This window comes from Tubulanus polymorphus, chromosome 1 (genome assembly GCF_964204645.1).
Source record: "Tubulanus polymorphus chromosome 1, tnTubPoly1.2, whole genome shotgun sequence".
NCBI classification, from domain to species: domain Eukaryota; kingdom Metazoa; phylum Nemertea; class Palaeonemertea; order Tubulaniformes; family Tubulanidae; genus Tubulanus; species Tubulanus polymorphus.
The window spans coordinates 22,067,147-22,087,636 of NC_134025.1; the positions used below are offsets into that span (position 1 = coordinate 22,067,147).

The 20,490-nt window shown below is 39.3% G+C and overlaps 1 protein-coding gene across 1 annotated transcript in view; it reads left to right on the forward strand.

The window, feature by feature from the left end:
• Positions 1-243: 243 nt before the first annotated feature.
• LOC141912360 (echinoderm microtubule-associated protein-like 2) overlaps positions 244-20,490 on the forward strand; it is a 34,863-nt gene continuing 14,616 nt past the window's right edge. Inside the window, exons 1-4 of the mRNA XM_074803623.1 lie at positions 244-350; positions 5,697-5,762; positions 11,460-11,609; positions 14,966-15,221. Coding sequence (XP_074659724.1) covers positions 5,705-5,762; positions 11,460-11,609; positions 14,966-15,221 — 464 coding nt within the window. The 5' untranslated portion in view covers positions 244-350; positions 5,697-5,704. The remainder of the gene's footprint in view (positions 351-5,696; positions 5,763-11,459; positions 11,610-14,965; positions 15,222-20,490) is intronic.

The window sequence follows — 20,490 nt, forward strand, 5'->3', positions numbered from 1 at the left end:
ATAAATAGGCTAGCGGGTTCACAAATCAAATTGGGTCGAATCCCATCATGTTTGCATTTTCCGTGGTATCTAATTAAACAATTTCGATATAAAATAGTAAACAAAATATTAAGTTTAAGTTATATTAAAACCCTTACATTATCTCAGAACTTTACATTGATTTACCAGATATTTATAGGATTCGAACCCTTTGTCGTAGAGTCACTGCTTATTTACATGCAGTGGAAATCGATGACGTTTTCACAGGAACCAGGAAGTGAAAGAAAAGGGTTTTTTTGCTAATTTAGACAAAAACTATCGTTCATTCGAGCTTTTACTGTCGATCAGAAGAACTGAGATGGATGGCATCGGTATGTAGACTAAATGCATCTATTGCAAGTTAAGATTACTTCGTAGAATTAGGTGGCATTAGTCGTGATGATGAGCGCAGAGCGTTCTCTTGACAGTTTGACATCTCTGACATGCTGACACTGACAGCCAGTCAGAGGCACTAAGTCAGTCGCGGCACTGACATGTTACTGTTTGATTAGAAAGCAGTGGTGTCAGAAAGAAGTGTCGAGATAAAACGATACCAAACCCCTGACACCGCAGATCAATAAGCATGAGTACCACCCGTGAGTGAGCATGGTGAATCTGAATATTTGTAGCCTAAATGATACTGATTGATAGGACTCCTGGAGTCCTGGCCTAAGTGTTAATTCTTTTCACTGAAATCGAAATGAGGCCTAACCCTGTATCATTGTAAAGTAGGCCTACTGATTCTAGTGTACTTGGCTGAGATTATCTCAGAAGTGATCGTAGATCTTAAGACTGGTCTTAAGTTGTCAGATTGGCTATATAACTGAGATGGTCTTAGACTGGTCTAAGTCATGACTGGTCTTATTGCGCAATTGCTCAGTTGAGACTTAAGCCAAGGATGGTTTTAAACCCGAAGACTCGTATTAAGTCATACTGGCCCCAGTGCTATAGCCCTACCAGTCCATAGGGCTAGTAATTTACTTTTATCACAAATAATTACTCTTTCAGTCACTTCACTTGTATCGGCCTAGCTTTTATTTTTGGTTTATGTATTTTTCTTAAGATTCAATACCAGCAATTAAAGTTGACCCATCAATGGGTAAATTTTGTTTTCACAAATCTTCTTTCATTTTACCATTTTGCATGATTCCTGTCTTATGATTTGAAACCATCTCATCTATTGCTGGAAAGTGTATTATCTTACAAAAAATATTTAAATTTTGATATTTAGATTATTCAAACTCTACTAGACCTATCATCTCGTTGAGATTTATTTGTGCATGATATAATGACACAGAGTCATTAACGGTATAAGGAATTCAATCACTACGGTTCCTTCACGATGTTAGATGTTTTCAATTCTTTTTGACAGACGCGTTATGTAACTTCCCCATAACATCTAATCAACTCACTCCGGTCTTGGGTTTGACTTATTAGAATAGAGATTTTAAAAACATTAGATTCAGTAACCGGTTACTGTACATGTAGTTGGCTTGCATTTATCTTATGGTGGTAGCAACACAGTTCCATATCAATTCAATGTAGATTTACTGCACCTAGAAATCTATCAATGTTATACCAAGTTCCACGTTTGCTGTTTAAATTTGACTCTGGAGCAGTTAAAATCAATCCATTTCATACAGAAAATTTGACTCCCAGAGTCCCATTGGAAAAAAATGAACAGTGGAGCTGGGTATAGTTTATTTATTCACGCAAAAATATTTTTTCTGGATATTTGAATAGTTCATGCAGCAACGAGTCAAATATTGATACCTCACTGCGCAATAAGCTCTGGGTAACTTTCTGCACATATGTTCAAAGGCTAAAATAAAAATGATACCTTGTTTCTCCTAATCGGCCTAGTCATTTTGTAAGCTGCAATAAAATTTGTATCAGTTCATTGCTGCCAGGTCTACGGTTAGCCTGATCAAGAAAAAGATAATATACAGGTTACGTAGGCGGTTGGCCGGGTCAACTTTTGTGCTCAGCAGAAATGAGAAACAATGTATTGATTTTTTCAGCCTAAGCGTCGTTTTGTTCTGCGTTAAATCTTAACCTGGATCTCAAGGTATATTAGGCGGCGCTTATTGCCAATAGATGAAGTGTTTTTGAAGTAGCAGTTATCTTAAGAATAGTTTTCGTACAAAAATCTGTTCATTTTATCCACAGAGGCCTGAAGCTAAAAGGACATTGTTCTTGTCCCGGGAACTGAATCTATTACACAGTGCCTGCGTCAAATACCATATTATTAGTCTAGCTGTGGATTTTATTGTCCTGTAGCGATCTCCCTCTTGGTAGATAACCATGGCAACAACCCACTATTAAGTCGTATATATGGATTTCAGTGAGCTTTGTCGACTGTTGAAAAAATATAGGCCTGCGGATCATAGAAGATGCATAGCCTAGGTTATCTCTAATGTTGTGCCAACCAAATAGGCTACAAGCTTTTTTGAATAACTTGCGAAATTGTTTGAGATATTATCAAACTTAATAGGCTATTAGGCTACTGCCTACATAATATGGTTACTATCTTTCTTTCATTACTATGAGTATTCTTTGAAGTGTCGTAAACAGTAGAGTCTGGTTTAAAGAAATGTTTTTTTTGTTGGGCACAACAGTCATAATTTATTGGTCGGAAAACTGCTATAAATTGCATTTGCTTTTTATCGAATCTGGACCTGGAATTATTGTTGAAATCAATCGCGTACCTGTCTGTCTCGTTGTCGTCACCTCGAGAGACTGAGAGAGTATATTGATTATTCATGCATCACCGCCAGTCCAGACATATTCCGCGTCGTCTAGTTCAGCACAGCAGACGCAGCGGAAACGGCAGATATGGTGGGCAATACGACGAACAATCCGAAGCCTAGTTTCTGTTTGCTTCCTATCGACGAAATGCAGAATAATAACCATATCATTCTCCATCAAACCGATACTAATCTAGCGTCCGGCTCATCGCCGTCGTTTACAGGTAACGGATTCCTGCAGAGATCTACTGAGTTTTTGTGTTATCACTCGGAAGCCATTTCGACATGTGATGGTATATGTTGTCGTTGTTGTTTTTTTCGTTCTAACGAAATTGGGCTTTCATTATGTTTTAGTTGGTTCATTTCGCACATAGTAACAATTTGAATGAGGAACATCATTTCTCTCATATCTCATCATATTGAGGGATGATATGTTATATAGGGCACTATATTTTTGGGTTCCAAGGTTAACGTAAGATAAGAGAATCTCCAATAATGCCCCCACCAAGGGGGCCATATGACTGGTAACTGGTATCTAGCTTTATCTTTTGAACTACCCTTTAACTTCCCTTGAAATGTCGAGTAAGCCCTTAATTCACCGACATTTTCTACTATGTCATCAAGCAAAATCATCGCCGCACTGCAATAATAGTTGATTTTCAGTCTACTGGCAGTCAATTCTGAAATCATGAAAATGATAACAAGCTGTAGCCGACAAACCGGCCTTCAATAAAGCATTCGATTACATTCCGGAGGACTAATAAAATTGTGCGTGCTAGATCGTCTCGTGCTACACATGTTTGTTTATCACTCTTCAGTGTCTCATATGATGTCTGTATATGGCGTGTGATCAACTGTGCGTCTGACTACTGAAGCAGCGCTGCAGAGACGAGATATTGACATGATTTCGTGATAGTCTAGTCTTCGGGGCTATCATCGGTATCGGTTATCAGGAAGTTTGATCGTGAAAACATGTATATCGCGGTTTTAATTACTTGTTTGATCGGAAATGATATGTTGTTATGATAAACAGCTATCATTAATAGCTATGCTTATAAGTGTGAGTGACATTTGAGGGTTTTTATTGTACTCTAGTACTGCTAACATTTAATGAGAAACCGGATGAGTGAGTTTTCAGTTTCTGTTTGGCAAGTTAGACACTCATCATCAAGTCACTTATGGTTACTTGCTTCTCTCCGCCCAATAGTCTGTGTTGTCCTAAGTTGCATTTTTTCCCCTGCCAGACAGTGGGGCATCTACCCAGGAGCTCTGAGGGGGGTACCTGATAGAAGAGGTCATGCAATCATATTATTTCAAAAGATGGAGTGATTTGTTACGCGATAGGTCGAAGAGGTTTCTAAATCCTCATAATAGTTTCAATCAAACTAATAAGGCGCGGACCCAGAGGGGGTTCTGGGGGTTAGAACCCTTTTTCCACCCGACATTGATTTATGACTTATTGACAAAATGGCATAAAAATGTACCAAGAGTTTCCAAATTTTCTGGGGTTGGACAGGCGCTCGCTAGGACGCCTGCCACGACTATGTAGTTCCCTTTTCATATGACATGGATTGAACCCCCTCTCTTCCAGCCTACGTCCGTCGCCTCTGAGGCTTATCATTTCAAGGTCAGATGAACTATGACTTTCAATAGATGGCAGTAGTGTAGCAGGTTTTGGACAGTTCATCGAATGTTTTACGGTTCCACCTGATGTTACTGGAGATAGAACACTGCAAATGAAGCAGCTGTTCTATATATATATATTCGATCAATTGATACATAACATTTTGTAACCGTATACACAGTTAAATGCTCATGATATCCGAAACATTAGACGCTATATCGTATTTCCATGAAATTCTGAATCCTGTTTATGATTGCCATGCGATTTTTAGTTTTTTTATGAGATAGTTAACTTGCCATTTTATGGCTATGTTTTTTCCAATAAATACAAATTTCTTCCTGATAGAGCTTTCATATTTCATACGTTAACTGACCTATCACATGACCAAACTAGGTCAAGGTCATGATGTCAACCAATATGGCTGACTGTGACTTTACTTAGCACCTGACCAAGCTCGCTTCGATGCCAACGCATCTTGCTTTGTATCTCCTGCGTATATGTACCGGGGTTAATTCGTATTTGAATTCATTTGCGAATACCGAAAAGAAAGTCCGTGCGCACGAGACCAGCGAATGAGTCTAGCGCGACGCTGTATCGATCAGATAGACAGCTTTAAAGAATATTCGTTTGTCAGAATACCGCGCGGTACATCTGTGCCCGGCTCATTAAAACCTAAGTAAAACCAGCGATCATATTTGTATCTAAACATGTGTCGTCGTCGTCGTTGTTGCAGTTGTCATTGCAGTCGTCGTAGCAAACATCAGTAACTGAACAGCGTTTGCCCGGGGATTTCTGCGTTCGAGGCAGCTCGTATGATTATTAATACATGTTTATATGAATGCATAATAGGCAGCTCAATGCGGTGACTGTCCTGCGTAGTAGTCAGATTGCTCTACGCTCTGACGGGCGGGGTTATGTTACGACGATCGCATTTTTCTCTCGTGTGAACAAACTTTTTAACGATCAGTAAGTAATTTTTGCCGCGTTTTTCTTTAAATGGTTCAATTTTTCTGATTCACAATATCGGTTTCGTTAAAAGTCATTTAGAAGGGCTATCGATAGCTTTTCGTTTATATATATATATATATTCGTTATAGAGTATATTTAGATTTTATCTCTTTTCGCCCCTCTGTGTTTAGTGTTTATTTCACTTATATACACGCATCTGGATCATTCGGCAACATAGCTAAGGTGTAATTGTAACTTTTTCCACTTAACATACCGATCTGATATACCTACCTGAACCGCACCGTTTCACCACCACTACCGCCCTATTCACGCAGAATTCTCGTTCTATGGCTGTATAGATTTCTAAATGGCTGATGGTATCGCCGATTCGAGCACAATGGACGCTGTCCAATGCAAAAACGAAGGTTAGTGTTTCATTCGTTTGTAGTGTTTTTGATCCTATTCATCCATCACTCTATCGTTTTCGTTATCTAAGTATAAAAATGAGCAGTTTTGCGGAAATCCCGTCATTAACTCCCGGTGGCAGTCTTTCCCTTTGGATTATCTTGTACACTTCAAGTCCAGGGCCCAGTTGCTCAAAAGTTGGTTAAAGATAACCAGTGGATAAATACCATAGTAACAATGAACTTTTAATTGTCACTATGTCAACAATCCACTGGTTAACTCTAAACAACCTTTGAGCAACTGGCCCCTGTTCGTCGGTGGAGGTTGGTTTTTCGGACGATTTTTCAGAAGTTTTTGGGTTGATTATGCCGGTACAATATATCGCCTGGATAAATGATATTTCTCCAAGAGGTATCGTTGTGGTAATCGCGATCGTATCGAAACCATAAAATCATAGATCATGATATATTTAAGCATGATTATCGAAGTGGAAAAGTTTTGAATTGATATGAGTGGTATGGGCAGATGGGATGATGGTTGAACTGATGGGATGCTACGTTATAGAAGAGTGCTTGGGACTAGTGGTAATACTGGGGGATAATATAAGGATTTTCGTGAACTTTTGATTTGACGAATTTCATGCGTGGTTTCGTGAAATCTAAGAAAAATCTTTTGAACGTAAACTTGACAAAAATAGGCTTGTTATTTGTTGAATCTCTTTAGCAAATTTTCTATGAATTATGAATTTCTAGGCGAGCAACAAATCCCGAAACGGGGATTCGAGCTTCATTTGCTCAAAATCGAATGGTTTATTGACATATGGCAAGTGAGGACGTAATAGAAATTCATTTGCCTATGTGTGTAATGGTTTTTAATACCATGTTTGGTTGTTACAACTTCAATGCAGCGTTTGTTCATAGAAATGAAAAATCTTTATGAATCAAACGCATGAATTAAACAAATTATCCAAGATATGGCCGCGAAATTATGAATTTCTTCATTTTTTTTACGTGAAAACGTGAATTCATATCTCCTATTACCCTGGTTAGGGTCATTGACTGGGGGATGCTAGGTCATGGAGGGCAAGTGGTCGTGGGTTGAAACTTGCATATGAGGACAAGACAGTTACTACCAGGATTAATTCACTCTTTGATAGATCAGTGTTCTCTTGTCGTAGTTCGGAAATAGCTTGGAAATCAGAGAGAGATTTTTGTCACTCTTGGATATCTACGGGCAGTAATTACTGAACAAGTAACTGAACAAGTTCTCTGTTAACTTACTGTAGGGTTGTTGCTTATTGCGGCGTTTACGCGATTGGAAACTGCTTGTCGTTTTCTATTACAAATAAAACGCTATCAAACGCAATGATACCCGGGGATAAGTACCGTGCGCATCGATTTTTGAATACGCCTGCTTTTTCAACCGAGGAGGCTTACCGAGATTTGGCTTCGTCGCGATACGCATTAATGAAACATGAACTGAAATTCAGTGTAAAACAATTCTCGGCGCCATATGTTTCCACAAGTGAGCGTTTTGTAGGACTTGCACGTTGTTTTTTTCTAATCGAAATATTAGCTATGCGTTGAACCTGTGTGTCATTTTACGTGCTCATTGACTCATTTTGTCGACCCCACCCTGGAAATTTCGTTTAACCCTTTATTAAATCGACTTAACCTATTGGCACTGAAGTCGCCCGAATCTGCCCTGACTGTTTTTTCATCTCCTAGACAAATACAGTTACAGTGGCATTTGAACCCTTTACCCTGTCAGTGTGTCTACACCGCAGTGCAGTGTATAAATCAGTGATGGATTTTGCTAATACACCGCACTGTGGTGTATTGAGATGTAATTAGTGATTATCTCGTGATGCGGTGTAGACGCACTATAGTGGTATTCCCCTTGTTCAACACACTAGGGTGGAATTATTCAAAATTTTCAAATTATCTCCAGCACTAATGGGTATTAATAAGTCGGCACTGAAAGGGTTAAGCATTAGCTAATGGGCATAATTTTGGATTGCAGCGGTCAATTGGGCCGATTGCTAAAGGTTCCAACGCCACTGGCTAGTCATCCATGACATTAATATTTCACACCAAAATCTACATCTTCCTATTTTGAGTTTTTGGGGTATGACCATGACAGTACCATACGGTCAGTTGTATCCAAATTTTGGAATTACTGCTACATTTTTTCCAAGATTTTGAGTGAAAAATAATGCGAGACGCTAACTAACAATACAACTTTGCCACGGACTCTATTTTGCAAGTAACCTTTCGAGCAAGTCAGGATGATATTCAAGGCTCGAAAGTTCATGATCAAATCATAAATCATGATACATTTAAGAATGATTGTCGAAGTGGAAAAGTTTTGAATTGATATGAGTGGTATAGGTAGATGGGATGATGGTTGGACTGATGGGATGCTACGTCATAGAAGAAAGTTCATGATTTCGGTGGCCCACCTCATCAAATCTTGTATGAAAGCGCTGTTTATTTACTAGAAAATAACACGATTACTACATGAAAATCATCTAAATAGCTATTTTGTATCATAATAAATGAGGATTCCCCCTGATTTATCTGGGAAGACATGGACGCTACATAGTGAAATTTGCGACTGCTAAATGGGTTAATGCATGCATGTAGTCAAATTCTTTTCTGCAATCTTTTTGTACATTCAAGCAATATTTTTCTATAAAAGAAATATCCGGCAACGTGTAAGATAACGATAAAACTTCTTCCTAGAAATTATCTATTCTAGATAAACACATAGTACTGAAAAATTTCAAACATTTCGACTTAGGCCTATGGGATCGCGCAACGAGCATATATGAAACTTTTTGAAAAAATAGCTATCAGCAATTAAATTCATCTAACTCTTTCGTTGGAATAACTTGATTTTTAATAGCGAATGAACACGATATATTGTAGTAAGAAGATCCTACAATAGAAATTTAGAAAGTAGTTTCGTTGAATTAGTTGGAACCACAAAACCGCAATGTTTTAGGTACATGCTAGCATCGACCATGATCATCAGTGCTTGCACGCATACAAAATTTGTTGTAGGTTATTTACGTTGTACCTGCGAGCAATTATCTCATTGTTTTCTCAATTATCTTATTGTCGGGATAATTGCTCATATTGGTCGTACCTAGTACAGTGGACCGGCTTAATGTAGATCATTTGGAATATGAAATGAATGCGGTTTAAGACAAATCTGGATTAAACATCATATTTTGCGTACATTATTGTGTGGGACGGTCAATCGTGTATAATACTCGGATTAGATCAAAATCCAAAGTGACCCGGATTGAACGGGTTGAATTTTCTATTCAATGAATTCTTTGAACTTTTGCTATGAAATTTTGCTAAAATCGCTTTATGCATGGACTCTTTCGTTTAAGAGTCCGTGTTTCAAGGGATTAGCTCATTCTTTGAACGATCAGCCAAAAATTACTTTTTATCAGAAGTTATGATAGTATCGATGATATTGATATTTTATTGACAAATTAAATTACAATAAGAAGTAGCATGGGTAAATATAGGATATTGTAATATAAGACGCCGGACGACTGGTGAAGTTAAAAAGAAACTTATGACCCGAAGGGCTCAGTCACCCGCATACACAGAATCATGCACATTCATACCCCATTCATTACAAGTTTCAGGACATAACATTCAACATCAGAAATACATATACCGTACTTTGATTTAATCATATTGGAAAATGAGATAGAAATGAAATGAAATCCCGCCCGGATGGCGTAGGCAATAGGCGAGGATCTCGTCATTGGTAGTATGACATGGCGTAGAGATTCTCCACGCGAATTAACCTTTATCGAAGATCAGAGAGAGAGAAGAGATGCCCGCCGCCATTTTTCTGGAAATATCAATAAATTCTCGAAAACAATGCGTAATTAAACGCGCGCGTCGAAATGTAATTCAGTATGAAATTGATTTAAAAATAAAAACGCATCGTTGAATTTACCACTGGGCGTGCAAATTATATTGCATTTACTTCGTTATCGTTTCGCCTAATGCCAGTGGTTATTTCATTGTCAATTCATAATGCCGGTGGCGAAGGATACCGTCGAGGAAACCTCCCCTACGGGTAAGATTCTTTTCTCTTCGAATATTAGCGCCGTTTGATTCCCGATTATCGAAGTGCGCGCTGTTGAATGAGATCGCGTTGAAGACATATTTTCGTGCGCGGGGCGGGTGCCCCATCGGCTCGAGTTGTTTGGAAGGTTCATATACCGTAGAGCCCCGTCCCGCGTAGTAATTTACCGATTATGCGAGGTGTCAATTGATATACTTATATGTCGAGAATTCATTGAAACCTCTTCAAGGGTTCAGGTCGGTGCGTTCTGAGACTAAAGAAAAGCGTGAATTTCATTGGCATTCGGGTAGTGCTAAAAAGTTCTTCATAGTTTGATTTTTAGATTAGTTTAGTAAAAATAAGACGTCTTTACCCAGACTCAATTGTTGATTTTTTCAAATATTCGTACATCTCTCTGTACAAAGTCGAATTCCAGAAGTGTTATTTTATTTCGGGTCAATGAAATCCAGAGCCGGGCGCTTAAACCTGCGCCATGTTTTGACTTCTGCTCCGGACGCAGAGGTGCTTTTGCATGAGACCCAGCCTGGTCTAATACGTAGATGCATCGCATTTAGATTTACCGGTATACAAACTGGATTAAGTCGTCCCGTTACTTAAAATCATCACAAATTTTTTGTATCCCAATTTGTATTTCAAATTCGATCTACTAAGTTTAAATCGTCAGTGGTCAACATAACGAAGAGCCCAGCTATAACGACTTTAAGCAAGTTCGACTATTCAACAATAATATTTCTTTTTCATGTATTGCTATTTCTGCACGTGTTAGCATGATTATGCAAATTTGTGAATACCCCAGTAACAAATTGAATCTTATATAATATCCGAGTGCACTTGTTTTGAGCTTGTAGATGATGCAAAGCGAATGTGTTTGTTTTTAACTTGATATGCAGATCTAAGTAATACATCCACATGCACCTAGCTGTATATTCTAAGCTTTTATTAGAATCTTAGACGTAGATTAGTATCAAAAATGCAAACTCACTTACGTATCTTTGTTGAATACGAATGCACCTGTTTTCAGCTTTTTAGATTTTAGATAGCTGTGGTAGAATCAAAAATGCATTTGCCTTCGTGTATTTTTGATGATATCTAAAGCTTGGTTCCGCAGTTCTGAGTTGAGTATTCACTTATTTGAGTTGAATCATCTGATTTAGAATTTCATTTTGGCCCAAAATTTATTCAAACCAGAACTGTGAAACTGGCGTCTAATTGGGCCCTAGTTTCATTTATGTACTTCAGTTACGTTCAATTTACGCATTCTTTTGCACATGCATTTATTTCAAGATTCTCTTTGATATTTAAAGTTAACTATGATATATACTTCTGGGATAGATCCAAGGGGTGCGTATATTAGTATATTTTCAAACGTGGAAGTTTTGGTGCCCTTCAAAATTTCCACCGCAGAGTTTTTAGAGTTGCCTTCCTACCACCACCTGAATTTGAGAAACGGTTGAAACGCTTTAAACTGCTTTGTTTCACGTAATTTTCTCGGACCCTAGGTCTACGATGTCTTATCAAAGATGACGAAAGGCTCCGGATCTGCCCTGGAATTACTCGGCGTCAGCTTCGAGTCGATTGATATCTTCGTTTACTTTCAGATGGCCTGATATCACACGAAAATGAAGAAGTTCGTGATCGGGTGACGGGACTCGAGAAACGGGTCGAAAAACAGGAAGACGAAATAGTGTGTCTGAAAAGCGCGCTATCGGACGTCATCAGGAGGTTGTCCTCGCTGGAAAGCGCTAAAGGTAATTGTCCCTGTCCTTGCCACGGGGGAAAAGTCTCCCCAAGTTTGTACACCGCTAACAACAAAAGCGCTTTATCGAAGTCGAAAAGTCGTAGTTTATCTAGCCTGCACGCCGGCGCGAATAAATCCGCCGAAAAATCCCGCACGTCCTTGTCGACGTCCGAGCGGTACAAGATCCATACATCATGGGGTGAACAGTTGCATAAAACGCACTGCGTAACGACCGAGACGCCGGTGCGCAGTTCGACTACGGGTAAATGGTCGCACGCGCCCGAATTATCTCCCAATTCCCCGCATCAGCATCATCAACACACGAACGTCGCGTTCGGAAGCACGCTGCCCAGTCGCGCGCAGTCGGTTGAAGCGTTGAGCCGAAGAACGGAGAAGATCGATCCGGTGACCGCGCAGCGCATCGAACAGGAGAAAATTCGCAAGTTCGAGAGCGCGTCGACGCGAAGGCTTTCCGGTAACTGCGCGAGTAAAATCCGCAAGCAGAAGATCCGCTCGCCGGCGGCGGTGAGGAGGCCGTCGAACGACTTCAACAAGCGATACCAGCCATCGAACAAAAACGAAGGTAAGACTACGTCAGATAGCGACGACGATCACCGCGAGTCGTGTCCCGCTACTCCCCCACCCGTAAATCAACGCGACGATGCAGCGGCGACCGATATTCCGAATGACTCGAAACCAGCGGCGGATTACGCGAGTTCGACGGACCACCTGGAACACGAGGTCACCGATACGTTCGCCACGTTAATGATGGCGAACGACGAGCCGTCGATCGAAGCAGACGTGAAACCGGTCGTCGAAGCGACCGTTTCCGAAGCGCCGGTAACGAACTCGGATCCGCCGCTGTACGAAAGTACATATCGTCCACGTTCGCGAAATCAGTCGTCGTGGTCAATGGACGACGACGAAATCGACGGCGGCGACAAACACAATCGTTCGTTGCTGCGCCATCAAGCCAGTGCGGAGGATTCGGAATTCGTCAATTCGTTGAGGACTCCGACTGAACCGAATAAAGCTCAGCATCATCATCATCATCATCATCATCATCATCATAACTCGAATAACGTGACGTCGACGGTCAGAAAATTCGAAAGAAACGAAGTAACGACGATGGCGAGAAGCTCATCGAAGATGGACAAGCACCGGCAACTGCCGCCGCCGCCCGTGCCGGAAAAACCGCGAAGCATTCGCGGTCGAAGACCGATACATCGCAGCACGGAAAACCAAGAGGATCAGACGTCGCCGGAGCCAACAACGGATAATAGAGAAACGTCTCCCGCTAGCAAAACCGATCAATCCATACCTTCCAAGATTCACGTACGCAGCTCTACATTCCGCACTAGTCCGCAGATAGCTCAGGAAAACAAACCTTACGGTCAAAAAACGGTCAATACGACTCCCACCGGCAAAGTCGAGCCATACAGTCGAATCCGATTGGCAAGGCAGCAGACGGCGCCACCTTGCGATGTAGATCACTCGGAATCGGTGACGAACGACCAACGTTCGGTGATTAGAAGATCGTCACACGTCCAATGGGCCGAAGACGATATGATCGCGGAGCCTGTTTATCCGGCGAAACCCGCCACCGTCGAAGATCCGATGTCCCAACTGAATAACACGGCGTACATGCCATCGTCTGATGTCCAATATCGAGATGACGGTCCGGATGTGGAAGAACCGATTTCGATGGCTAACGTAAACCAAGCGGAGTCCGTACCCGAAGCGGATGTTCGCGATCATCCAGACAGCAGACGTGGAAGTTCGGAGGATCGCCGATACGAAAAGCCTAATTACTACAATCGCGATCGGATAGGCTATCCTGACAAGCAGCCGCAAACAATTTCGGAATTGGGAGACAGGGGCCTTATATACCCGAAAAGAGAGCCTCGACCTTACGAGGACATTGTTAAACCGGAAATCAAAGATAAGCCCGAACGAAAAGGTGGTAAGTATCTCCATCCTCGGCAAGTTGGGAATCTATCGCTCCTTAAAGTTCGGTGACCTGATAAACTTTTATTTTTAGCCTATAATACGACGTGTATATATGAATCTTTAAATTTTTATCGACTATCTATCTTATGATGAGGTTTAAAAAATGCTCTTATTTCAGAACACTTTGCGCACAAGCACTGGAGATTCGGGGGTTATATGAGTCTATAAATCTCAATTCAATGACTCGCATTTAAAATGCTATAAATCTGACTTGGAAAAGCTTGAATATCTTTTATTTTACAGTGGAAGACTTAACAAGATTATTGTTATGGTCATTCGTTATTTTGTTTTTTTGCCTAATTTCTATCGCCGTGTCTATTACAGGCATTACTGACTAATCAGAAATACCTGAAAAAAAGAAAATTTTTAGTTCCGTTATCTTTTTATGGTGAATGTATGACTTACAGGTGCAGCCATGAAAAAATGCTCTGCAAAGTAATGTGTATGCTTAAGCGACTTATTTTCAGCATACATTTGGTGTTTACTCATTATGATTAACCTCTAACGGATGCTTTTGTAGGCTTAGTTTCACAAAAAGTTACATTCTAAAAATGTCATCAAATTGTTTCAGTTCAATAGTAGACTTGAGAAACAACATAACAATATAAACTTAAGCAGGTCAAGAAATGTTTAAAACATTTTGTGAAACTAGGCCCCATGGTATAAGTACCCGGTAATGCGTTGTTCAATAAGCCTGCTGTGCACTGGGTGATTTTGGGTCATGAACGGTAAGAATGAATTTGTCGCTCACAACAGAAAGTCACCTACATCATGTCAAGAAATTTCCTAGTGTGCAGTGACCATTAGAAACTACTTCTGAGAACATGAATAAACTTTAAGAAGTCATTCTGTGAAATGCCCCTGGGCTCATATCTAAAGATCTGAAGTTCGACTAAATATAATTTGTATCATTTGTTGTAACATAATGATGCCGATCCTCGTCGTATGTTGGGTTTGTGTAACCATCCCCTGTCACTCTTTTTAATATTAGTGATGTTAAGATGTAAGTATGAAATATGAATATGGAAGCAGAAATTTTGGTCACCATCTGCAATTCTAGGCAAATAAGAGCTGTTATTTCCTGTACCCTGTGTGCTGGACCAAGTTCTGGTGTCTAGTTGAAATATAATCCTAGGGTTAAACTACATATGAATTAGGGAAAACTTCATTGGCACTTTTACGAGGTCCTGTGGATGTTCATGATTTTTTCTTTCTGATGAATTAATCTTTAAAAAGCTTTTCCCTAATAGACTCCTTAAGGATACGTACCTAGTAGAATGTGTTCGCTTGGTTCTATCGTCTATGATAATATGAAAAACAAATGATCCTTCATCGTAATCCTGTTCGATATTTCAGTGCAACAGCAAAACAACTTATTACCAGCGAAATCGCCGGTCAAAACCACCGCGGTCTCTCGAAAACCGTCGCACGCGAATTCGCCGGTATCGGCGACTCGGCGAGCTGTGTCGTCGGACTCGATCCCGACCAATAATCTACGTCATTCCTCGTCGCCGTCTCCGTCATCGAAAAGTTCACCGCGCAGTTCTTCCACGCCGAGTAAACGAGCGTCCACGACCGCATCGCCCAGCGATCAGAACGGACACTCGCCAAGGTTAGTAACGACACACGATAATATAGCATAGGAATGCTTAAACCGACTTTCTAGTAATGCTTACGTTGTGGAGAGGTTAACGTTTATAGCGAACTAGCCCTTAATCCTCTCAGTGTGTCTACACCGCAGTGCGATGTATAAATCTGCGATGTGGTTTGCTAGTACACTGTATCGCAGTGTATTGATCTTATAAGTAATTAGTTTTTATCTCCTTTGAAAGATGGCAGCACCTGTCAAACATAGTGAAATATTAGCCAATAATGATACACTGCACCGCGGTGTAGATGCACTACAGCAGAATGCCCATTATTCAACATACTGGGGTAGAATTTTATTTTTAATTTTCAAATTATAAGTTATCCTGGAGCCAGTTTACGGTTGTAGGTAAACATTTAATCAAAATGTTCAAATCCAAATGAAGTGGAGATTTCATTTTTTACCAACTGTTTGTATGCATACAGTAGCCTATAGTAAAAACATTGAAGCAATCTAAATGTGAGAAAATGTTCATGAAATCAACCCCAGGACCCTGGATCCAGTTCGACTATTGTGAGGAAGTTTGAGTTTATAATAAGGTCATTTTCAATGTTTGAACCAATAACTGTGGAACTGGCTCAGGGGGCCGCTTCCATAGTCGAGACTTAAGTCTTAAGTACGACCAGAACCAGAAAAGAAAAGCATATAAACTCACAGTAAATTAGCAGAAGCTGTGTGTCAATAACTAAAGTAAACAGAACTAATTATAAAGCAATAATAACGTACTGTGAGTTTATATGCTGTTCTTATCCATTTTTGGTCATTCTACCTGATGATGGCTGTTATAGTCAACAGCTGAAATATTGCGGTTTCATTTCAATAAATTCTATCGGATAAAAATCCTTATGTTGGAATTTTTCAATTTATCTACAGTTGACACCGATTAGAGTGTTTTATTCGACGACTGAACGTTTAATATTTCAAAATGAACTTATTTCGAATCAAATTTACGACCAACTGGATCTTGGTGTAACTTGCAAATATGGATCTGAGTCATGTCGTATTTTAGAATGTCATTTTACTGTAGTTGAATTCATGTTGTTTTATTCGGTGTTTATTTTGTCTTTTATAGACGTTATGGGTCAATGTTTAATTTAGCAGTGCGACCTTTGAATGATTCATTCTATGGGTAATACATGGTCAACCCTTTTGTGTTCTGTACATCCCGCGAATCATTGCTTTACGTATCAACCACTTTGTGTCAATTGATTTCAATGAATCAGTGCCCCTGTGTGTTTCCTGTTTCATCATGAGAGAGTTTAAGCTGTTTGAAATGGTTATGTTTTTCCATACTTGTAGATATTGAAGATATCGAGTAACCATTAGGCACTAAACTGAGAATTCGACTTAACTCTCTTATGTGAAACTGAACCCAGGGCTGTATTTTCAATTTCAGCTGAACGTAACTTTGCTAAAATTCTGGCCTGGGTCCAGTTTCAGTGATTCAATTCACTTCAAATCAATTCAAGATTTAATCCCTTTTATGAAACTAATCCCTGGACCAAGTTCCACACTTGTGTGTTATGTAGATTTGATCTTTTTGTGAGTTTCAATTTCCAATCACTTGAACTCTACTCGGTAAGAGCCAACTCTACAAGTTTATGTACTCACAAACTCTTTCACAATTCTATTAATTTCATGATATTTTCGATAACTTTCTTGAAAAATGATTTTGTTATGAATATAGTACTGTTTGCCTTGGATGTAGGTACGTGAAGTCGCAGCAGGGATGGGTCATTATCACGATGAATCGGAGTAGGAAACTTTGTGATGCAGTCAGGTTTGTTTAGGTCGTATAGCGCTAGGGGACAATGTTGTTTTGCGAATTAAGTGTATTATGAAATATCTGAATGCTACATTTTATTAGATTTAGAATATGTATGGGATTGCCAGATCTGCTTACCTGGCAATGAATTCCAGCTTAAATGAATACACGTATTAAATTATCATTTTGGAATCGCATTATCTACATGTTCTATGGAAATTGTACATAAAGGAACACCAATGAATATTGGATGGCCATTGCTTTTCACCGATTTATGCGGATTAGCATAGAAATTTTTTTCTACAGATACCAATTAAGTGACAGAATTACCGTACTCTTAGCGTAAAGGGACTGATAGATAGTAAACAATTATAAGCGAAAATACAAATTATTTCTTTACAAATTAAATGAAATTTTTATTAGCAGAATGAACATAAATTGATACAGACTGCAAAGAATTTAATAAATGATTATACGAATAATTCGGAATTAAGTGAACTTGACTGTATATAGTAAGGGGCACGTGATAATCAGAGGCTATCAACTCCTGGGCTAACAGGGTCTGCTGTCTATTAGCTGCTGCTACTTTTTTCTCGATTAGGCACCAATTCTTGTGTTCGGTAGCTTGTTTTCGAATTAAGACATAAAAACGCTGGCCATCATGACTTATGTTTCTGTGTGTTTCATTGCTGTTATTATCATTCATTCAGTCGATTCGTGGTTTGTTTCGAGTATATGATATACATTACACGCTATTCACATGTCATAATTAATATTCACCCCCAAGAGATACATCGTCGCAGCTGTTGTATTTGTGTCGTATATGGATTGATATTTTAATAAAATGAAAATGATGATTCGACGAACATGTCGGAGCCTACTGGTGGTACATACACAACTGACTGAAAATTTCGATCAAAATCAGAAAATTCAATTTCGTACTTGATATACGACGGAACCTCGTTTTCATATGAATCTTGTGGGCGAAAGTGAAATTGTTTGTATTTATTGGGTTTCATATTATCCAAATCTTGATTGATATAAACGTCTTAGCTGGGACATGCTGGAAATCATTGTGATAAACGCGTTTCGTCTTTGACAGAATCGTATTCGCGTCGTTCAACTGTAATAATGAAATATCCATGATGACGAACCAGATTCACAGGTTCCCTCCTGAGGTTCATTGTAACGAAGTTTCACCGTATATGTACATGATACTTTATGGGATCATTTTCAGCGCAGTACTTAATACAATTTGTATGTGAATTGTCTGAATGATAATTTCGATTTTACCCCAAAAAAAATTATTTAATCCCCCTCCGTAACTTTGATATCAAATTCAAGGGTCCATGATTGCTGTTGTAGAATGTTCTGTTATCACAGGAACCTATAAGTAGTTGGACCTGAAATACCCTAATGCCCCTTTTATGCAATCGTTCCCAGTACACAATTACAATATAGGTAACAGCGCATTATTCCTAAGTTGTTAAACTTCTATTTCTATAATACAACCAGATAAGACCGGAAATGCACGTCAGCGGGCACGGCAATAATTGATTCGGTAAAAAGTCGTGGGACGATCGCTGCTTCCATGAAATCAGACGCCGGACCCGCGATACTAGTTACACGGTCATATTATACCCCGCAGCTGGCTATCTTCTGTATGCACTACCAGAATATAACAAGTAATAACCATATACGTGACAATAAGTGTTATGTTGAGTGTCTCGTCCATCCGTCCTTAAATCATGGAATCTTTGTTGTGCTGTTTGAAATGGCGTCGAAAACACGGGACGATCCTCGGAGAAGACTATCGCACGTACGCGGAGCTTTTGGACGATCGGCTGAAACCGGCACTGGCTTTATTTAAAAGGTGCTCCTCAGATTATTGTGTCACTAAAAGGTTTTTTGTGTGTTTTCGAAGAAGGATGAAGTCCATGCGTTATTATTCGGAGCGCGTAACTATTCCTGATGTTTCTGTTTTGGCCTGAAAAATGTTGATTTAATTCGTGCAGCACGAGTAGTACTATATGGGTTAACTATTTATTTGACGCACGAGCTTTCGCTACTAATGTACAGAAGCTTCATTACTCATTCACCTGATGAAGCTTCTATTCATTAGTAGCGAAAGCTCGTGTGTCAAATAAATAGTTAACCTATATAGTACTACTTGTCTGGTTATTTATTCTAAACCCGGTTAAAACGGCTTCTCTACGAAATGGAAGTATGTTAAGTGTTACTGGAGGTCTTACTTCTTTGTATCTGATTAATTTGAACGTTTTATTTCGCATTTCCTAAATTTGTTACCGCAAGCACTTCGCAGATATTCTTAGACCTGAACAGTATCTTTTTCAGTTTTGTTGTGTGGAATTTGCCTTTCAGGTCATCAAATGCATGTCATATCATTACTATATGCGCTGTTCATTTAATTACGTTTTTCGTACTCCTCAGAGGGAGTCTTATAATTGAATTTCATATATGTATACACAATCATTAAAATCCTCGCGAGGTTCACTTTTTCTGTGGAAAATGTTCGCAATCAAAATCCAGGGTTTCGAATGCGATATGAATGTCGTCGAAAAAAAAGTCATGTCAAATTGATGCAAACTACGGTAGACTCCTCTAAGAAAAATTATTCATTTCCAGTCAAAATACCAATGATCCCAATTAATTCGAGTAGGAGTCTAATGCTTGTCAACAGGATCCAGTTCCACAGTTGTGAGTTACAGTTAACTCTGGGTTAAAATTAGTTCATTTTTAATGAGTTAACTCTTTGTGTCAAATCTTAAGAACTGGGTCGTGTATTTCATTGAGAATATATTTTTCTAAAGATTTCTTATTTGTGTGACCAAATTATGATAGCATCATCTTCAACATTAATTAGATTAGAACAGAATGACTTGGTATCTATTAGCTTTGTTAATCATAATGGCAGGACGCGTGTACCTGACATAATTTAGTTCCCTCCCGGTGATCTTTATTTCCGTTTCAATTATGACTTCAATGCGTGTTCTTATTCGGTCATTGCTTAGCAGTTCGGAAAGCTCGACAGACCAGGACTGTACAGAACATTCCGAATCTGCCATTCGTTCCACTCTGTTGGCAAAACTATTGTCGAATTCCGCATTTGAACTATTTTTGCTACCCACTTATATATAAGCCTACCGGTAGACGTGTCTGTGGTAGTCAAACTATCAGCTAGCACCATGTCTCCTAGGAAGTAAGTTCGTTTCTATTTGATGGTTGTTTGATGTTACGTATGGTATTAAGAAATTATCAGTTACGTTAAGATATCCATGTGCAGTGGAACCTCGTTACGACAAACTTCAGAGAACAAACCAATTATTGGTATGAAATCAAATTTTCAATCAAGAAATGGGTTGAAATTCTTCTTGATGAATTATTGGAACAAGTTCATTATAACGAGGTTCCAATTGTATTCCAATTTAGATAGATAAGGTGGAATTT